Source organism: Necator americanus, chromosome III (assembly GCF_031761385.1).
Source record: "Necator americanus strain Aroian chromosome III, whole genome shotgun sequence".
NCBI lineage: Eukaryota > Metazoa > Nematoda > Chromadorea > Rhabditida > Ancylostomatidae > Necator > Necator americanus.
Window position 1 is genome coordinate 23,101,014 of NC_087373.1, and position 18,741 is coordinate 23,119,754.

The 18,741-nt window shown below is 41.7% G+C and overlaps 1 protein-coding gene across 3 annotated transcripts; it reads left to right on the plus strand.

Annotated features, from left to right (window-relative positions):
- Positions 1 to 495: 495 nt before the first annotated feature.
- On the plus strand, positions 496 to 16,498 carry RB195_010585 (uncharacterized protein; the record flags this gene model as incomplete). 3 transcript variants are annotated; one of them, XM_064191664.1, is made up of 24 exons in its annotated part: positions 496 to 541; positions 972 to 1,046; positions 1,221 to 1,366; positions 3,439 to 3,525; positions 3,983 to 4,080; positions 4,147 to 4,229; positions 4,352 to 4,378; positions 4,443 to 4,587; positions 4,657 to 4,762; positions 4,972 to 5,102; positions 5,421 to 5,460; positions 7,176 to 7,372; positions 13,191 to 13,281; positions 13,377 to 13,420; positions 14,105 to 14,239; positions 14,681 to 14,769; positions 14,826 to 14,922; positions 14,982 to 15,060; positions 15,239 to 15,339; positions 15,416 to 15,457; positions 15,515 to 15,636; positions 16,165 to 16,265; positions 16,322 to 16,402; positions 16,466 to 16,498. In XM_064191664.1, 24 exons carry the CDS (start codon positions 496 to 498, stop codon positions 16,496 to 16,498), a joined length of 2,196 nt encoding a protein of 731 aa, XP_064049247.1. The 3 variants fall into 3 exon arrangements, with proteins under 3 accessions (XP_064049247.1, XP_064049248.1, XP_064049249.1); XM_064191666.1 differs by lacking the exon at positions 4,352 to 4,378; XM_064191665.1 differs by lacking the exons at positions 5,421 to 5,460; positions 7,176 to 7,372; positions 13,191 to 13,281; ... (9 more) ...; positions 16,322 to 16,402; positions 16,466 to 16,498 and adding an exon at positions 5,107 to 5,117 and having other exon boundaries at positions 4,972 to 5,038.
- Between the last annotated feature and the right edge of the window lie 2,243 nt (positions 16,499 to 18,741).

Sequence of the window (18,741 nt, forward strand, 5' to 3'; positions counted from 1 at the left end):
CAACCCTGGAAGTCATCAACAGCGCACCATTGCGAAGTACGAAGCGTTGCGATGTCGTACTGTGTTCGTTCCCAAACTCACCTGAATGATTTTCTTTGGAGATCGCTGTGGTCATCGTTTCTCTCTCCCTTATCGTCATCTCTCTTTACCACAATATCGTCCCCAATATCAATGATCACCTACGCACGCAATCTAGGAATGAGAATTTCCTTGGCCACCGGTTTTTTAGGACATGTGTAAGTAAACAGATGCGTTCGTGTGACCAAAATAGTAATTCCTTGTCGTAATGGCTTATACACGAGCATTACGCTGATATTTGTTGTCTTGCAATTGATCAACGCTAACCTTCGCCTTCGTTGCTGCCCACGTGATTTCCCCCCGTTTATAAGGATCTATGTCTAGCGAACAATCGACTAATCCGCGTTCCTGGAACTGACTTAAGCTGCTGGAAGAATTCGATCCATTTCTTTCGTTGATGTCAACATAGAGATAGTGATGACGTGCTACATTTTATTTCTGGGCCTAATTTCTTTTAGTGAAGGTAGGTCCTTTTTTCTCTTTGTTTAATGAAATCCTTATATTCCCAATGCAGAGACTAACTGGAACAATTACCTGATTGTTGTTGTGAATGGTTGATGTAGAAAAGTGCTTAAACCCTACTATTCGATGATTTCTTTCCCTGTTCTCTTTTCATGTACTACAGTTCTGTTAGGTGTTTCTGTGTTTTCGCTCCAACTTTAGCTGTCAATCAAAGGAAAATGAGAGAACTATCATGTTTCTGGGAGCTTCCGGAATTGTATCCTACGAAGTATTGCATGAAAATGCTGTCTTAAAAATAGCCTCAAAAATGTCTCAGGGCAGTGCTTAGCACGCTACTTAGCTACATAGGCGTATCCTAGCAGTTCTATTTTGCTTTCAAGAGATGATAATATCCCCATGATTTTTTTAGAGTAACATTCATTTCATTTCAGCTGTTTCTCTCAGCCAAGTACGTATAGCGTGTGCAGCCGATCCTAAACTTCCTTTTTGTGACTCTCATGTATTAGGTAAGAATAATTTAAAAGTATTTCCGTCTTAGCTGTACATCTTAGTTGAAATCAGCTCAGAAGACCTAGCAGAAGGAAACGAGCTAAAATTTTACTTTGTTTCTCAACAGTCTATCACATGATGTAGTGCTGTAAAAAGGAGGAATTCAAAACACAAGATGAAGAGGTATTAAGGCCATCCCGTGCCTTCCACTGCCAAGCCGTTGCAGCCTTCTACAAAGCCTTCTAGTGTTATGGATCTTGGAAAAGAACTGCCTGGGTACACTAGAGATGAGCAGCAACAGTTCTTCACCTGGCTCATCGAGGATCAAAAGGATGAAGTGAGTTATCCCCACATTTTTTCATTGATTTGTCCTACATATTTTGTGATTAGGATTTCAACTTTGTTTCATCTACCATAAGGTCATTACATATTATGATCATGATCATGATCATGATATATAATAACGAGCTTAGTCCGTGTGTGTGTGTTTGTTTATTTGTTTGTTTGTCTGTGTGTCACGAAATTCGAAAAAGGGGGTGCGACGGGTCCACCCGGCGTCGGATTGGTACGCTGGGATCAGATAACTATAAAATGGGTTGGGACGGGTCCACCGGCGTCAGAGACTTATGGAAGGGGCTGCGGCTGGTCCACCAGCGCCAGATACCTATAGAAGGGGGTGCGAGGGGTCCAACGGCGTCAGATTGGTGCGCAGGCGCCAGATATCCATAATATGGGGTGCGACGGGTCGACCGGCGCCAGTTACTTACAGAAGGGAGTGCGACGGGTCGACCGGCGCCAGATATCTACAGGAGCGGGTGCGACGGGTCCACCGGCGCCAGTTACCTACAGAAGGGAGTGCGACGGGTCGACCGGCGCCAGTTACCTACAGAAGGGAGTGCGACGGGTCCACCGGCGCCGGATACCAATAGAAGGGGGTGCGACGGATCCAACGGCGTCGGTGAATCCGATTATTGGTGCGCAATCACTTAGTGTGCAAGACGCAAAAGATAGATGGTTACAACCGAATGAGCGCTTTGCTTTTCACCTTTACGACTCCTCCGCGTTTCTATTTCCTTCTTCGTTCGCCTCAAGTTCGTAGCATGCCGTTCTGAGAAAGTGGAAACACGCATGCAAACGGCTGCTTAAATAGTAGCAAGATGTTTATGTGATCTGACGTGGAACGTTATCTTTATCAGGAGGATGATGTCTTTTACGTAATTTTATGTTAAAACATCATTCTGTGATAAGTATTGGAGAAATCAGGAGGAAAACAAATATTTCGCGTAATACTTTTAAACTTTGTCTAGAATATATTGGTGTGGAGTGTTTGAAGCTGAAGTTCGAATGTTCTCCAAATGTAGAACTGACGCGTTGTGAAAGAAGACTATGAAATCTTTCGCTTTTAGTTATAATATAAAAAAGGAAGAAAGACAATTGGAGATACACAAGTCCAATTTCTCAGAAAATGCCACTACTGTTAATTTTCATTGATTAGTGAAGGGGAGCGAAGCGAACACCGAAAGTCTGAAGTCCGGCTTTAGCCGGACGTTCAGACTGGTATATAATAACGGGCTTATTCTGTCACACGTGTGTGTGTGGTGTGTGTGTCACGAAATTCAAAAAGGGAGGTGCGACAGGTCCACCGGCGCCAGATACCTATAGAAGGGGTGCGACGGGTGCACCGGCGTCGGATTGGCGCGCTGGCGCCAGACACCTCTAGCAAGGGGTGCGACAGGTCCAATGGCGTCGAATTGGTGCAGCGACACCAGATAGCTTTGAAATGGGGTGTGATGGGTCCCACGGCGTCAGATCGGTGCGTAATAACTTTGTGCGGATGTCGCGAAAGGTAAATTAGATGTTGCAACCGCTCCTTATTCATGACCACTGCACGTGTTGCATCGCACCTGTATGAATCCTCCACGTATCTATTTCCTTGCACGTTTGCCTCAACTTGGTGCCATGCCTTCTTCAGAAAGTCGAAACACCCACACAAACGGCTGCTTAAATAGTACCCAACTACTTACACGATCTGATGTGGAACTTATCTTTGTCACTACGATGATGCTGTTTACGTCATTTTATGTTAAAACATCATTCTTTGATAGCTGTTGGAGAAAACAAGAAGAACACCCATACTTCGAATAATGCTTTAGAATTGTGTCTATATTATGTAGAAACCGAAGGAGTGTTTGAAGCTAATGTTCGAATATTCCGAAAATGTAGAGCTGACGTGTTAGAAAGAAGAGTATGAAATCTTTTGCCTTTATTTGTAGTAAAAAAGAAAGAAGAAAACGTTGCAAGAAAAAGAGAATTCTGATTTTACAGAAAATGTCACTACTATGAACTTAGTCCGGCTTTAGCCGGACATTCAGACTGGTGTGTATATATTCCACAACTTCATTTGTTTAGGTAACGGACTCGGATGTCGACACTGAGGAGCTCGAGAGCTCCCATCATGCACACGGAGACGTTGGCAAATACTGTGCAAAGTACAAGGTTAATGCATCGTTATGGTGCAAAACAGTGAAGAAACCATCGAGTATCTGTATGTTTAACACGTTGACGACAATCGCGTTTTGAGAAAAATTAGCTGTAAGGGAGAGGTGCTTTGTTTTCCTTCAGTGACTGCAGCCCGCTTGTTATTGTTATTATCATTAAAATTCAAAAATGGAAGATTTTACAAGACCACACAGTATATAGCTTCACTTAGGTCTGGTTTAATTATTCGAGAAGAGAAAGTGAAAAAAAAACAGCTGAATCAAATAAAAAAAAACAAAAGCAAAAAAAAAACAACTATAGTTCACTTGTGGACTACACGGTCCACGCGGCCAAAAATGTGTAGTCCACATGTGGGCTACGTTGTCACCAACGTGTTAATCTGTTTCCATTGACAGTAATTCTCCTAAAATATTCTGATTACAATAATATTTTAACTGCTCGCGACTTTTTTCAGCCAAATTTCGATCACTATTGTAAAAAGGATAAATTGGAAAAGCTGGATGGCATATTGCCACAATTTTGCTCTGTCTATAGAAGTCACTGTGGAGTTGAGTAAGTGATAGTGTTGCCCGTTCATAATCTCCAGTATTACCACCGCTTCATCACCTTCCGTTCTAGGGATTTTCCAAAGCCTGGACCGCTGCTCGAAACGAAGCAACCAAGAGAAGAAGCGGCTGAATCACCCAGGGAAGCCTTCACAGGTTAGTGGTAGTGCTTTCTTCTTCGAAGGAAAAAATGATGCCTAACGTATGTGCCCAAATCTTGGTGAATAAAGTGTTGTATCATAATGAGCTCGACATAAACACCTGCTCTTTTTTTTCAGCAGCTCATTTTCAACACAAGTTCAGAAGTTCGTTTTGGCTGAAATACTCTGGGCTAGCGTCTACAAAAGAACATGACTCCATGTATTCTAGGTTCACACACAAAATACTGCGAAAACTTTTTGAAGCAGTACAGAGAGCTGTGTAATGCAGGAAGCACTTTGGGAAAGGCAGAGGAGTTTTGTACATCCTACAGAGACAGCTGTGATAAACAGATGTCCAAATCTTCTTCCAGTAGGTAAGCAGTTGGTTAGGGAGTAAGAAATTTCATTCCTCATCGTTGAGAGTACAACTTGGAACGTTCTAGTGCATTTTCGAAAGAAATCGGTGACATAGAGGACGTTCCCGAGCATGAAGAAGCTGGCGGTGGAGCACAACCCAGTGAGGAGAAGGAGGAAAAAGATACAAGGAAGGTAAAGAGTTGTTTCTGGAAGTTTTTCATTTTTACGATTGACTTCCAATCAGTGTTCTCATCATGCACGGACGTTTCTTGATTAAGTTCGGAGAACTGTTTCTGTAGCTGAAAGAATTCTAATGAATTCTGCACGCAAATGCTGGTTTCCCGACAACTTCCTTAGGATTCCGTTCTACTTTTTGCATTGGAAGTGCGTCCACTTTTCAGGACTCTCGTGTGGCCAGATACTGCGAAAAGTACTGGGAGAACTTCAACTTTTACTGCGCTGGAGAAAGTACGTACGAAAACGAGAAATTCTGCAGATCCTACCGTACCAATTGCCCTCAGAAAATCAGCTCGTAGGTGTTGCATGAAGTCCTCGATGTCGGATCGTTAGCCATAGGGTCAGGCTAGAAATAGTGTCGATGCAACAGAGGAAGTGTCCCCTCCATGAAAAAATATGGGATGAAGGCAACTGGCCATCAGGATGTTTCGTTTCTAGTTGTGGTTTAGCCTATAACAGTTACATGTATAACATATTACTCATCTTAAGTTGGTTTGTAACCTACTTTGGTTTCAATCAGTCAGATTCTTTTTTTTTGTTTTAGTCTCTGTTTCGAATGCCTCATAAATGTATCCTACAAGTTATGTAATTTATGAACCTTTATCCGTTTCAGGTTGAAAGCATCACCCTCATTTTTGGGTGGAAAGGAGAAGGTAAGAATCCATAGTTGAAATGTTCTTGAGCTTTGTAGCGGTTATCATCTGTAGAGTGCAGGATTTATTATAGAAATGGCTTAGCTTATGTTTTTGGTTCCCCTTACTTTTGTGAGTTTGTCGGGCAGTGCCAAGCTGAATGATGTAATACGCTGTTTACAAGAAACCATGCTGAAATTCCGCGACCTTAAAATTCCAATGCTAAATATTTGTGATAAAATTTAAAAAAAAACAACGAACTAGTGCCACATATTCTTTGTGGTAGAGCCAGTTCAAGTTCAAGTTTACATCTGCAACCTTGTTTTGGATAAACATTTCTAGAGAATGCTTTGATAGAGCCTTGCATCGGGTGTTATTAGTTTTCTTTTCAGGGTAACTGAAGGTAACTACTAACAGAAGTACTGGCAAGAACAACATTGTCGAAATAATAAGCAAAAATAGAGGAAGTTTTGTGGAAAATTTCGGGAGTGTCTTGCCTTAAACTGCTTTCATTCTTGAGTAAACCCAAAGTAGTGCATGAATGAAGTAGGGCATGCCTATGATTCGTACTTCACACTATGAGAGCAGTTTTGGGAAGGCTAAAAAGAATAGCTAATGTTTTACCTTTGAAGTATTCAAACGTATAATCGATAAGCATTTATTCAGTATAAAAGAATTTTCTATGTACTTTAAGAAATCAATTATCATGTGGGGAGGACAGGAAGGGAATTTATAAAATGAGTTAGTATGGAAGCAGTCCACGGAATTGCGGGTTCATTTTGTACACAATTGTACTAGTCTAATTTTGTACAACAATTTCCTCAAAGGACAAGATGCACTACTAAAATGAGATTTCGTGGGAATACTGCGGATATTTTAGGCCAGCGTCTACTGGATTGTTTTTTTAAAAACTAGAAACTGGCTTCAGCTAAAACAATCATAGGACATTCTAAACTTCTTTATCTTCTCAACTCATTCAAAACGTCATGTCACGAAATTGACGTACTATTGAAACCTGATAGAAAACATAGAGTTGGGGGTGTAGCTAACGAATATAGGCGATACCTCGCTTACCTCCCTTCAGTTGCCTTGAAAAACGACGTGGGAACGGCGTTTGTGCCACCGCATGTCAGAAACATGTATCCTTATACATGTTTCGCTTTCTTCGGCAGTCTATTCGCGGCTTTGACATGAAGAGACTGTTAAAGAGACCTCATTGATCCTCGACCGCTGGAGGCAGCGAACACACAAGGGTAGAGTGCTCACGTACCTCGTAGGTACAAGCGCTGTTTCCCACGTGTTTTAGGTGAAATTAAGTGGGGCCACGCTCATATTATATGCCCATATGATCTACATTCCGCACACCCTGCTTTCACTCAGGTTTTCACACTGCGCCGATTTCATGACAAACTGCCTTTCAGCCGAATTAGACATATTTCACACATAGATAGTGGAAGCAGCTTCATTGCTTCAATACAGTACACATTTCTTCATTCCTGTTTTGAGTACTAGCTTCAACGTTTCTCTTGTGGTGTCACTCCAACATCGTTTCAAGTATCATTTTGACCACCACGACTCCTTTGTGTTCTAATTTAGTATCTAGCGTTCATCAAGGCTCTCAGAATGCTGAATAGGTAGGAACAGAGGTCCCATAGTCATTCACTCTCCAGAGTAATTAATTAGTCAACGCAGGAAACAGCATTAAGACACGTTAATTCTAGAACTGAGAATTTCAGGGAGGTGAGTTCGACGGAGAGAATGTCGACAATGGTGGTCGGCCATCACTTTACCTTTACAAAGGCACCCGTGAAGAGTATTGCAACAAGTTTGCCGTCAATTACGAGTATTATTGTAAAGGAGAAAGCGACGATCCACAAATCACAGCGAAGTTCTGTCCGTCTTACAAGAAAGGATGCAAGGACCACATAGCAGGGTTCGTTTTCATTTGTTGATTTTCACTTAAAGGCATCACCCCACGAACCTGAGGTGGTACGGTAGGTTTCAAGTGGAGTATTCGTATACGGGATCGTAAATTATGGTGAGAAGGGTAATTCTGTCCATTTCTTCCTAATTGCCGTAGAAAACGGCCCGAAAGATACGGCTTCGAGCATTCCATTTCTATTTCCTACAACGAATTCGATTGGAGCGCGCCAGCCTTGTGCAAGCGCCGAATCTTACGGGCAGTTTTTTACGGCAATTAGGAAGAAATGGACGGAATCACCCCTCTCTCCATAATCTACGATCCCGTATACGAATACTCCACCTGAAATCCGTACCACCTCAGATTCGTGGAGTGATGCCTTTAAGAAATAATTGCGTGTTTATGCATCTTTGTCCTCAGTAGAAAAAAAAAGAGTTTTCGCTGTTGAGAATGTTAAGTCTCTGCATCTGGAGAAACTGTACGTTACGGTGGCTAAGATTATGGCTAAGATTATATATATATATATATATATAAGATATGCTGAAGATATAGATAAGATAAGCTGAAGACTTTCTGTGGTGTTCGCTCAGCTCCTTCGATACCAATGTAATATAGACACACCTTGGAATTATTACTCAAAGTATAGGTTTCCCTCTCGTTTCCCTCAACCGCTATCACAGAATGAAGTTTCACATAAAATGAAGTGAACGACATCATCGTACTGACAAAGATAGCATTGCACATCAGATAATGTAAACAGTTGGCTACTATTTCAGCAACACTTAGCATCCGTGTTTCCATTTTCTGAAGAACAGAGGAGTCGTAGAGGTGAAAAGCAGCGCGGAAGGTGGATACGACAATGAAAAGTTTGTAACGTCCCATTTACCTTTTGCAACATGGACACGAAGGCACTGCGCGATACTTCTACCCCACGACACATGAACTCAACGCCGTCGGACCCGTCGCACCCCATTTTAGGAATATCTGGCGTGTTGCACCCCATCTATAGGTATCTGGCGCCGACGCACCAATCAGACGCCGATGGACCCGTCGCACCCCATTCTATAGGTATCTGGCGCCGGTGGACCCGTCGCACCCCCTCCCATGGGTATCTGGCGCCGGCGCACCAATCTGACGCCGGTGGACCCGTCGCACCCCCTTCCATGAGTATCTGGCGCGTGCGCGCAGTGTGACGCCGATGGACCCGTCGCACCCTCTTTTTCGAATTTCGTGACACACAGACAAACACACACAGCGATTAAGCTTGTTATTATATATCATGATATATATCATGATATATATATATATATATATATATATATAAATGTCCGGACTTCAGACTTTCGGTGGTTTTTCGCTCCCCTTCACTGATCAATGAAAGTTGGTAGTAGTGGTGTTTTCTGTAAAATCAGATTTGCGTTTTTTAAATAACGCTTTACTTTTCTTCTTTATATTATAAATGACGGATTAAAGATTATGGAGTTTTCCTTCCAAATGCGTCAATTCTACATTTGGAGAATATTCTACCATCAGCTACAAACGCTCCTTCGATGCCAGAATAATATAGATACAATTTGAAAGCATTACTCAAAGCATGGGTATTCCTCTTGATTTCCCGCAATAGTTATCACAGAATGATGTTTTAACATAAAATGTCGCGAAAGACATCTTCCTACTGATAAAGATAACGTTTCACGTCAGATCATATAAACATCCTGCTACTATTTAAGCAGCCGTTTGCATGCGTGTTTCCACTTTCTGAGAACGGCATGCTACCAATTTGAGGCGAACGAAGAAAGAAATAGATACGCGGAGGAGTCATGAAGGTGAAAAGCAACGCGAGCAATGGCCACGGCTATGAAACGGCTTTAACCACTCATCTTTTGCGACATGCGCGCGAAGTTATTGCGCACCATTTCGATTCCGCGGGACCCGCCTCACCCCACGTTATACCTATATGGCGCCGGCGCACCAATCCGACGCCAGTGAACCCGTCGCACCTCCTCCTATAGGTATCTTGCACCGGTGGACCCGTCACACCCCCTTCTATAGGTATCTGGCGGTGGTGGACCCGTCACACACCCTTCTATAGGTATCTGGCGCCGATGGACCCGTCGCACCCCCTTTTTCGAATTTCGTGACACACAGACAAACACACACACACACACGGACTAAGCTCGTTATTATATAGTAGATCATGATCATGATCATGATGATAAAAGTTTATTTACCTTCACTAACATATGAGAGACACTAACATGCCTTATCAAAGACAACAAACAATTCTGTATGTCTTTGAATAATGGTGATGAGGTAGAATGCTCACCTATCAGGTGCAGGGCGATAGTTCGGCATCTCACTGGTGCAGAGTTTTGCATCGTTACGGAGTATTTTCGTGACACACGTGACAGAATAAGCCCGTGTGTGCGTATCAGTCACGAAATTCGAAAAGAGGAGTGCGGCGGGTCTACCGGCGTCGAGTTGGTGCGCCTGCGCCAGATAGCTATAAAATGGAGTGGAACGGCGTGGAATTGCAGTAGTATCGCGCAGTAACTTCCTGTGCGTGTCGCAAAACGAAAATGAGACGCTGCAACCGTTTCATTGCCGCGGCCACAGCGTTGCTTCTCTATGACTCCTCCGCTTCTCTATTTCCTTGCACACTTGCTCAGATTGGTAACATCACTTCCTCAGAAAGTGGAAATACGAATGCAAACGGCTGCTTAAATAGTAGCGAACCTGTTTACATGATTTGACTTAGAACGGTCTTTATCACTACGATGAGATTGTTCACGTCATTTTATGTTAGAAATCATTCCGTGATAAACTCTTGAGGAAAAGAGGAAGGAAAGGAAGGAAAAAAGGAAGGAAAGGAGTGTCTGAAGTTAGGATGTTCTTCAAACGAAGAAATGACGCGAATAGTAAGGAATTTTTCGCCAAGAAAAGTTTTTCGCCTAAATTTAATCTTTGAAAAAAAGAAAGAGGAAGGGGTTGTCAGAAATACACAATTCTAATTTTGGGAGAAACACCTTACCATTAATTTTCAATGATTAACGAAGGGGAAACCACAGAAAGTCTGAAGTCCGGCTTTAGCCGGACGTTCAGACTGTGTGTGTGTTAGTCACGAAATTCGAAAAGAGGGCTGCGAGTCGGGTCCACCGGCGTCGGATTGGCGCGCCGGCGCCAGATAGCTACAAAATGGGATGGCACGACGTCGAAATGGTGTGCAATAACTTCGTGTGCATGACGCAAAAGATAGATGGTTGCAGCCTTTTCAAAGCCGTGGTCACTGGGTGCTTTGCTTTTCACCTTTATGACTCCTTCGCGTGTCCATTTCCTTCTTTGTTCGGCTTAAGTTGGTAGCATGCCTTTCTCAGAAAGTGGAAACACGCATGCAAACGGCTGTTTAAATACTAGCAAGATGTTTAGGTGATCTGACGTAGAACGTTATCTTTATCAGTAGGATGATGTGTTTCACGTCATTATATGCCAAAACATCATTTTTTGATAACTGTTAGGGAAAAGCAGGACGAAAACTCACATTTCGCGTGATACATTTAAATTTTGTCTACAATTTGTTGGTAAAGAGTGTTTGAAGCTGAAGTTCGAATGTTCTCCAAATGTAGAACTGACGCGTTTAGAAAAAAGGGTATGAAATCTTTCGCTTTTAGTTATAATATGAAAAAGGAAGAAACATTGTTGGTGATACACAAGTCAAGTTTCATAGAAAACGGCACTAATATCAATTTTCGTTGATCGGTGAAGGCGAGCGAAGCAAACACCACAGAAAGTCTGAAGTCCGGCTTTAGCAGGACGTTCAGACTGCTATATATATAATCTCCAAGTCCTCTCTTCTTGAAACCTCTCTGCTTGAAAAAATATGTGTAATCTCCAAGTCCTCTCTTCTTGAAACCTCGGCGTTGGGAGGTGTATTTATGTTTTCTTGTTATGCCAACGAAGCTTAGGTGAAACTTTATTATGTTCTGACGTTTCGACAAACTCGTGTTTATCGAATGCCAGTCTCACCGATTAGCTGGGTAGTGAACTATCGCGTTCTTATAGATTGTCACCAAGGCGAATTCAAAATTCGCCAAAATGGTAGTCGGTGAGCAGAGCGGACTAAAACTGGCGCCGTTGTCGTAACATAAATAGTATTTAACGGGAATCAAACAGTTGGTAAGAGGATGCGACTGCACGATCGGGGGTTTGACACCAGACAAACTAAAACGTTCATCGATTTAGGGACGGTATGACAAATTAGTAGGAAGCTTCTCTGGAAGGATAAGAACACTGCAGTGATAAATCACGCTACATCGTCACATCGTTCAGACAAGCCCGTGTCCGTCATAAACCTCAAAGGATTCCGAATTGGAAGTGCTGGCACTTCCTAGGACCGATAGACACCGGACAATTTACTTTTCATCCGCTTTATCAGAAAATAAGTAAGAATACACATGTAGCAATAGTCTGTCAATGACAACAAATGTGTCCGTGTAATCAAAAACATTATCTCATACTCTTTCGCATCGTTTTGAAGGTTTTCGGGAGATGAGAAGTACTGCCGTTGCTTTTTGGAAATCAGAAGTGTAATCCACTTTTGGTCGAAGTATTATAATTACGGGAGCAAGTTATGGACAGTAGCGCCTGAGTTTTACGAAATGAAAGATGAAATGTTTCCATTTGCAAAATTTCCTTTACTGCAACTCAGGAAAAAAAAAACTCATTTGTCGACGTTGGTGACAATTGTACACTACGCGACTCCTTACTGGTTGTGTGAAAAGTTTGTCGGCTAATTTTTAAGAAAAAAACGAAACAAGATCCAAAGTGCCGCTCTTTTCTACTTTTATTCCAAATTTTCTGAGATGCAAACGAAAGAGTTCTTGACTACAGATGTTAATGCATACGACGATCACGAATATGGTAACTCGTAAGGAAAAATCCGAGTAGGGTTGAAACGAAGATAGCAATCGCTGTCAGCAGTTCTGACAGATTGCCTACCTTGTCCTCCATAAAAATGATTCATATAGGTGTCCTAGTCGTTTTTTCACAACAATGAAAAGTTAAACAAAACAGTCACAAAGTGAAAATCTCTCAATGTTGAAGTTCAGTGAAGTTGTCCACACTTTAGCGCAATCTACATCTAAAAAGGTGAGGTGACGTGAGACGTGAGAAGCGGAGTTGTTGAACACAAGACTGTCTGTCTTGAAGAAATGACCACTGAAGAAGATGTCTAGGCAACCTAAATTACTACGCCGCCTTTCATTTTGCGCTTGCACCAGGCAGCTATTCTGCAGAGCCTTCACTTACACTTTTTCATTGCACTCCTGGTGATTTTCTCTAAATCTATTTTTTTGGTTCGAGGCTGCCTTTTTTCGAGGCTTTAATCGATGCTAATTTGTCCTTGAGAATAACGATACTGACTTGTTACATCGCCAGTTTTATGAGATTTTCGTGTAATGTTTTGTTATAATTTTTGTTGATGGCTGCTGGTGTTACACTGTGATTGATGGATGGTTTGAAACCACCCTTGTATCAACCTGACGTTTCGTACCTCCGAGGTCGATAAATTGGAACGAGACTTCTCTGGGAGAATAAAAGCACTAATTTTATACATCGACTAGTCCTCCTCCCCAGGAGTCATTAGTGTATATGCTGGGCATGCGTTAGTAAACCTCAATAATTCTAAATTGAAGCGAACGGGTTTTCCAGCGGCTTTTCAAGCGGACTGATTACGCTGAAGCATTACCCTTTACACGCACTTTATTTTCACTGCTATTTTTGAGTCTCCGTCCTTTGCAATGATATCTTCTTTACTAAGTCTAATTTATTACAGTCCTCCAAGCCCTTTTAACAGGCCCATTCCTACGAGATCAACAGGAAGAGGTCTGATTGACGCAAACTTCCCAGACTTGGAAAGACCAGAGGTAAACCATTACTCCTTCTGTTGACCACCAAATCTAATTCGAGCATGTTGAATGAGTGTTTTGCGAAATTTACATTTACTTGTAATAATTTTTAGAAAGGGTCACGGAGAAGAGGACGGAAGAGGGCGGGAGTGAAAAGGTGGGTAGTTTGTTCTAATATTGGGCATGTTTTTTTTTTGGGGGGGGAGGCGGTCGTTAGATACCCGCGGCCGAATAAGTGCCTGCAGAAGAGGCTATAGGTTAGCCAGAGCAGGCGTATGTTAGTCCACCTATGATCACTAAGCCACGCCCATCCATAACCGTGTCACAGAAGTCATGTGCCGTGTTTGCATTGGAATTAAGTGATATAGTTGACTTCTAGGAAGGTTCAAAGAACGAAAAGGTAATTGGAAAATGAAAATGCTAAAAATGAAGAAAGAACGTAGAAGATCTGTACAAGAAAAAAACAGCAAAGTTTCGATTTGTTTGTACTACAGAGATAAAACACTATTATTTTTCATTTCTGGGATTTCGTGTGCAATCGTTTGATATATTTCCATACGGAAGCGACCGATACTCCGTACAGAAGCAATACGAGAAATAACGTGGCTTTTTTTGTTTCGCACCTCATCAGATGGTGAGGGCCGAAGATGGACGATGTGATGGGCAGAGCGTAAGGCGAACGCAGCGCATTGCTCTGCTGACGCTATTAACTGCTGCGCAGAGCATTCAACGATAGCCGTTGCCAGTCGTTTCCCCTAAGGATAGGTTGTCGCGGAGGCTGTGGGTACCTAACGATACGCAGCCATTTATTTTAATATCTGTTCCTACATACATATTTAAGGCGCGCTTGCACAGCCGACTGCGACGAAAAAATTTTTCCCCATTGCACTCAATCCTGCAAATGTGACTACGCATATCCCTTCGTGCAGAAATTCTGCAACCCTCCACCGTTACCGTTCTTCCTGAACACATGCAGGTGATCGTTGGATTTATTGTTTCAGTATTTCATTGTTTAATCTTGATGCATTATACTGACCAGGCCCTTTATGTCCATTTAACACAGTTTGGGTGGAAGTGGATCACAAGAACTTTTTTGTCACTAACATGATGAGTCCGTCAACAGCTGTGGACCACTAAAGCCGAGATTTTTTTTTTGAGTTCAGCGCAATTTTGTTATGGACTTGATTCATTGCGGTCTTGCAACGTTCAGTTGAGATATTACATTCGTGAGCTAGGGTTCACCTGAATCTACCTGAAGACACCTGAAGACCGCAAACTAAACAAATGATCAACACATCAATCGCAAGAGTAGTTTTTGGTCCTATTTGCAAGTCTTACATAGATCAGTTTCTGCATGTAATTGAAAGAAGCGCAACGAAATGTTTAACGTAACTAACCTGATAGCACGCACTTTCAGGTTATGGTATGGTGGATGTCCCAAGTACGAGCGATACCATTACGCATCTCAGTTTGTTTATTCTAAAGCAGAAAAAGGCAAGAAAGTTGGTGAGTCTACAACGTCAACGCGATCCGATTCCGAAAAACTTTCTGTTTATCTGCAGAGCTGCCGGCGAACTCGAAACCCTTCAGTGTTGTTTCGCCCAACGGTGAGCGCATTCCGGTCGTAGTGCGACAGCCAGGAATCAACACAGTTGCGAGGTACGGATCATCTACATAAATGTTTTTTTCCTCGAAGAAAGACTTGTACAAGCATTAAGGGACGATCCATTGCGTGATACCGTCGACTGGGCTTCTCCGGTTATTTTAATTCCTGAAGATTTCGAGCCAATAGCAGAAGTTGGTTAAGTAATAATTACAAATAAGCTTCGTTGATTTTGCCCTGCTACTTATTATTCCTATTTCCTTTTTTTCATATTCTTGTTTCTAACGAAGCTTTACACGTAGGCGTCCAATGACCAAAAAAAGAGGGATAAACTCAAATTTAAAAAATGTTGAAATTCAAACAATATTCCAGAGGATGACTCATAATGCTACAGAAGGTGGAAGGAAGGACTCATTAAGTGGGTATCAATCAAAAGCAGGAACGACATTTTCCCAAAAGGATCGAACGCTCAAGTGGGGCAGTCCGGCCTTAAAAATTTTGAAATAGAAGACAGGTTAAAACCAAAAACTGGCCAAATGAATATTCCAGGGACGATGCACAACGAGATTCGAACTCTGGTGATCGTGCGAAGTACGCTAAAGAGAATCATCAACTATCCTCCAAATTCTTACGTTCTCTTTTTTCCAGAGATATTCCGATTGTTCCAAGTGACAGCGTTTTTTCGAATGCTATCCAGCAATATGGGGCCTTTACCGACAACAGCGGAATTTTGCACAGACCTCGAAGCAGATCTCCTTTCACAAAACCTGGTCAGTTTTTTTCACGTTCCATTCAACATGTCGTGTTTTTTTCGAATGCTGTCAATTGGAGGGGAATTCTCCAAAGTCTTAGAAGCAAAGCGGAATTTATCGCCACGCTTTAGGTTTCCATCAGCTTAGGAAGAAAAAAGCTTTCTTTCTAACTTTGTACAGAACATTGGTTTTGAGCCATTAAGAAATTAGTTCTCTTGGAAAATTTCAGACAAATCCTTAGAAGATTACCCTTATGGTAGTTCCTACTCAAGTTAGGAAAAGGTTGTCGAGGGTGTGGAAATTCAGATTGATTTATGTTTGACAGATGTTCAATTTACCACTGCTGACCATTGTTCTCATCAAATGTTTATTTATAGCCGCTATTTACTGTTCTTTCTTTTGTTTCTTATGACTAGATTTTAGTCATTTGAGTCAAGATGAACGGAATCACCCTCTTTCCTACAATCTGCTACCCCGTATAGGCATCACCCGGGTGAAACCCGTACCACCTCAGATTCGTAGAGTGATGCCTTTAACCTTTGTCAGGGCTGTGGGAGGCCAATCCGGACAACCCTCATAACAGAGATCATGCCAACAAATGGTACTACCATCCGGAGTCCGTGAATATTGATTGGCTTGGTGGACAGGTACGACGGACTAAAGCACTTTAAAGTATATTGCTCCCGATCACACATAAATTCAGCTGGCGTGGGGTGCTCACTGGGCAGTACCAGCAGCCGGAGTTGGCGGCACCGACGGCTTCAGTACAGTTCACTTTCCTACTGTGGGAACGTTCCTCAACATTCCTGATGACTACGATTAAGCTGTGGTATTGTAGTTTTTGCAGCTAGTTCCGCACAAAGTTTTTTGGATGACCTGAGTACAAAAGAAATTTGCAAAGGCATTGTGAAAAGCAGTGTATATCAATAGCACACAGCTGACAATGGAAAATTCTGAAAAAAATGCAGTAAATTATTGATTATTTTTAATTAGTTGCTGCACTGAAATTATTTTGTTTAGAATGAATATAATTATCCTATGATGACTGTATAGGTTGGTAGTAAATTTGTTTTAGCCAATCTTTCCTCTCTACATCTTTTCGGCATCATTGTTTTTAACGAAGGAATAAAAAAATGCCTAGACATTTCTTAACTGCTGTCCAGAATTCCTCGTTTGCAGAGCCTACATAATTAAAATGGTGCTCTAATTTCTATCATAAGAAGTAAATCTTACAGGGAAACAAATGTTAAATGGGCTTGGACAAGTTCGACAGTTTCTTCCAAAGATAGAAATTGTGTTAATGAACGTAAAAATCGACAACAACTGCAGCCGGGGCTGCCTCGAAACGAAACTTCCAGCGGTCTCTTTTGAGAACTTCTATTTTTTGGAGAACGGTTCGCTTAAAAAAATTTAAAAAATTAAAAAATTATAGAAATTTTGTTCAATATCGCGAGAGATTGGGTGAATGTGGCTTGGTACGAAAATTGAAAATAAATGAGTTTGAGTTATAAAGCAACTTTACAATATACTATTAGTTTAAGTTCAAGCTTTCGACAAAATCTCAAAAGCAACAGTATTTAATCGACAATAACTCAGGTGATTAGCAGAAGTTGACCTCATCCGCACAGCCGTTGGGCATTGTCCACGTCCTCTCTTCAGTAACAAGTTCCATCACAGGAGAATTGGTCGTGATTTCTCTCATACTTACGAGCTATACTCCTTACCGCTAATCAACTCGCGCAGACTCAAGCGTCGAAAATTTCGTGCTGTCTGCTTTGAAACAATGTTATTTTTTCCTACTTGAAACAAGAAGATCTACTGCATTCTCATATTCCAAATCATATCCTAATTTCCAATTCGTTGATTGAAACCAACTTTAGTGCACCGGAGCAGTGCAGCGGAATGCATTTGAGGGAACACTGATTGTTTTCAATCGGACATCGATCAACATACATATGTTGTTTGGTACTTTGCTAACTGATCTTCTTGGTTATTCTGGTACCAGTCTGAAGGTCCGGCTTTAGTCGGACTTCAAACTTTCTGTGGTATTCGCTTCGCTCCCTTTCACTGATGAAAACTAATTTTCAATGAAAATTAGTAGTAGTGTATTATTTTATGAAATTAGATTTGTGATGATCTAACAATTGATCTTTGCTTTCTTCCTTTTTTTTATTATAAAAAAAGAAAGATTTCATAGTTTTCTCTTTAAACGCATGAGTTCTACATTTGGAGAATATTCAAACTTCAGCTTCAAACACCCCTTCGATGCCAATATAATGTAGGCACAATTTCAAAGTATTAGTAGAAGAATAGGTGTTCCTCCTGTTTTCCCCCAGCAGTTATCACAGAATGACATTTCAACATAAAATGATGTGAACGACATCATCGTGCCGATAAAGATAATGTTCCTCGCCAGATCATATAAACAGCTTGCTACTATTTAAGCAGTCACTTGCATGCGTTTTTGCACTTTCTGAGGAAGTGATGTTACCATCCTGAGGGAAACGTGCAAAGAAGTAGACACGAGGAGGTGTCGAAGAAGTGAAACGCAACGGTCAGAAGCCATGGATACGAAACGGTTGCAACGTCATACTTACCTTTTGCAACATCGACACGAAGTTACTGCGTGATAGTACTGCACCAAGGAACACCGATTCTACACCACTGGACCCGTCACATCCCCCTTTTATAGCATTCTGGCGTCGGAGCGCCAATTCACACATCCAACACACACACAGCACACACACGTGACAGACTGAGCCCGTTATTATACAGCAAATGATGATATTTGCTCACCACGACAAACTTTGGATGGAGAATACCACATTTCAAACATAACAATTAGCATGGATGCTTCCTTTTCGGGAATACTTCAGCATTTGTTGTGAGTATTTGCTGCAGCTACTAAATGAAACTCAAACGCTAGCCTGAAAATGTTTGCTAGATGCAGTGAAACATGAGCCCATCATATGTAATATGGATCCGCGGTGGTTGGCGAACAAGACTAAACACCAAACAATGCACAAGAGAATTTCTGTTGGTATGTATATGTAATGTAGAAGCTGTATTAACATGACATTAATTAGACCTGCTAAAACAACGAAACGTACAACGACTGCTTGT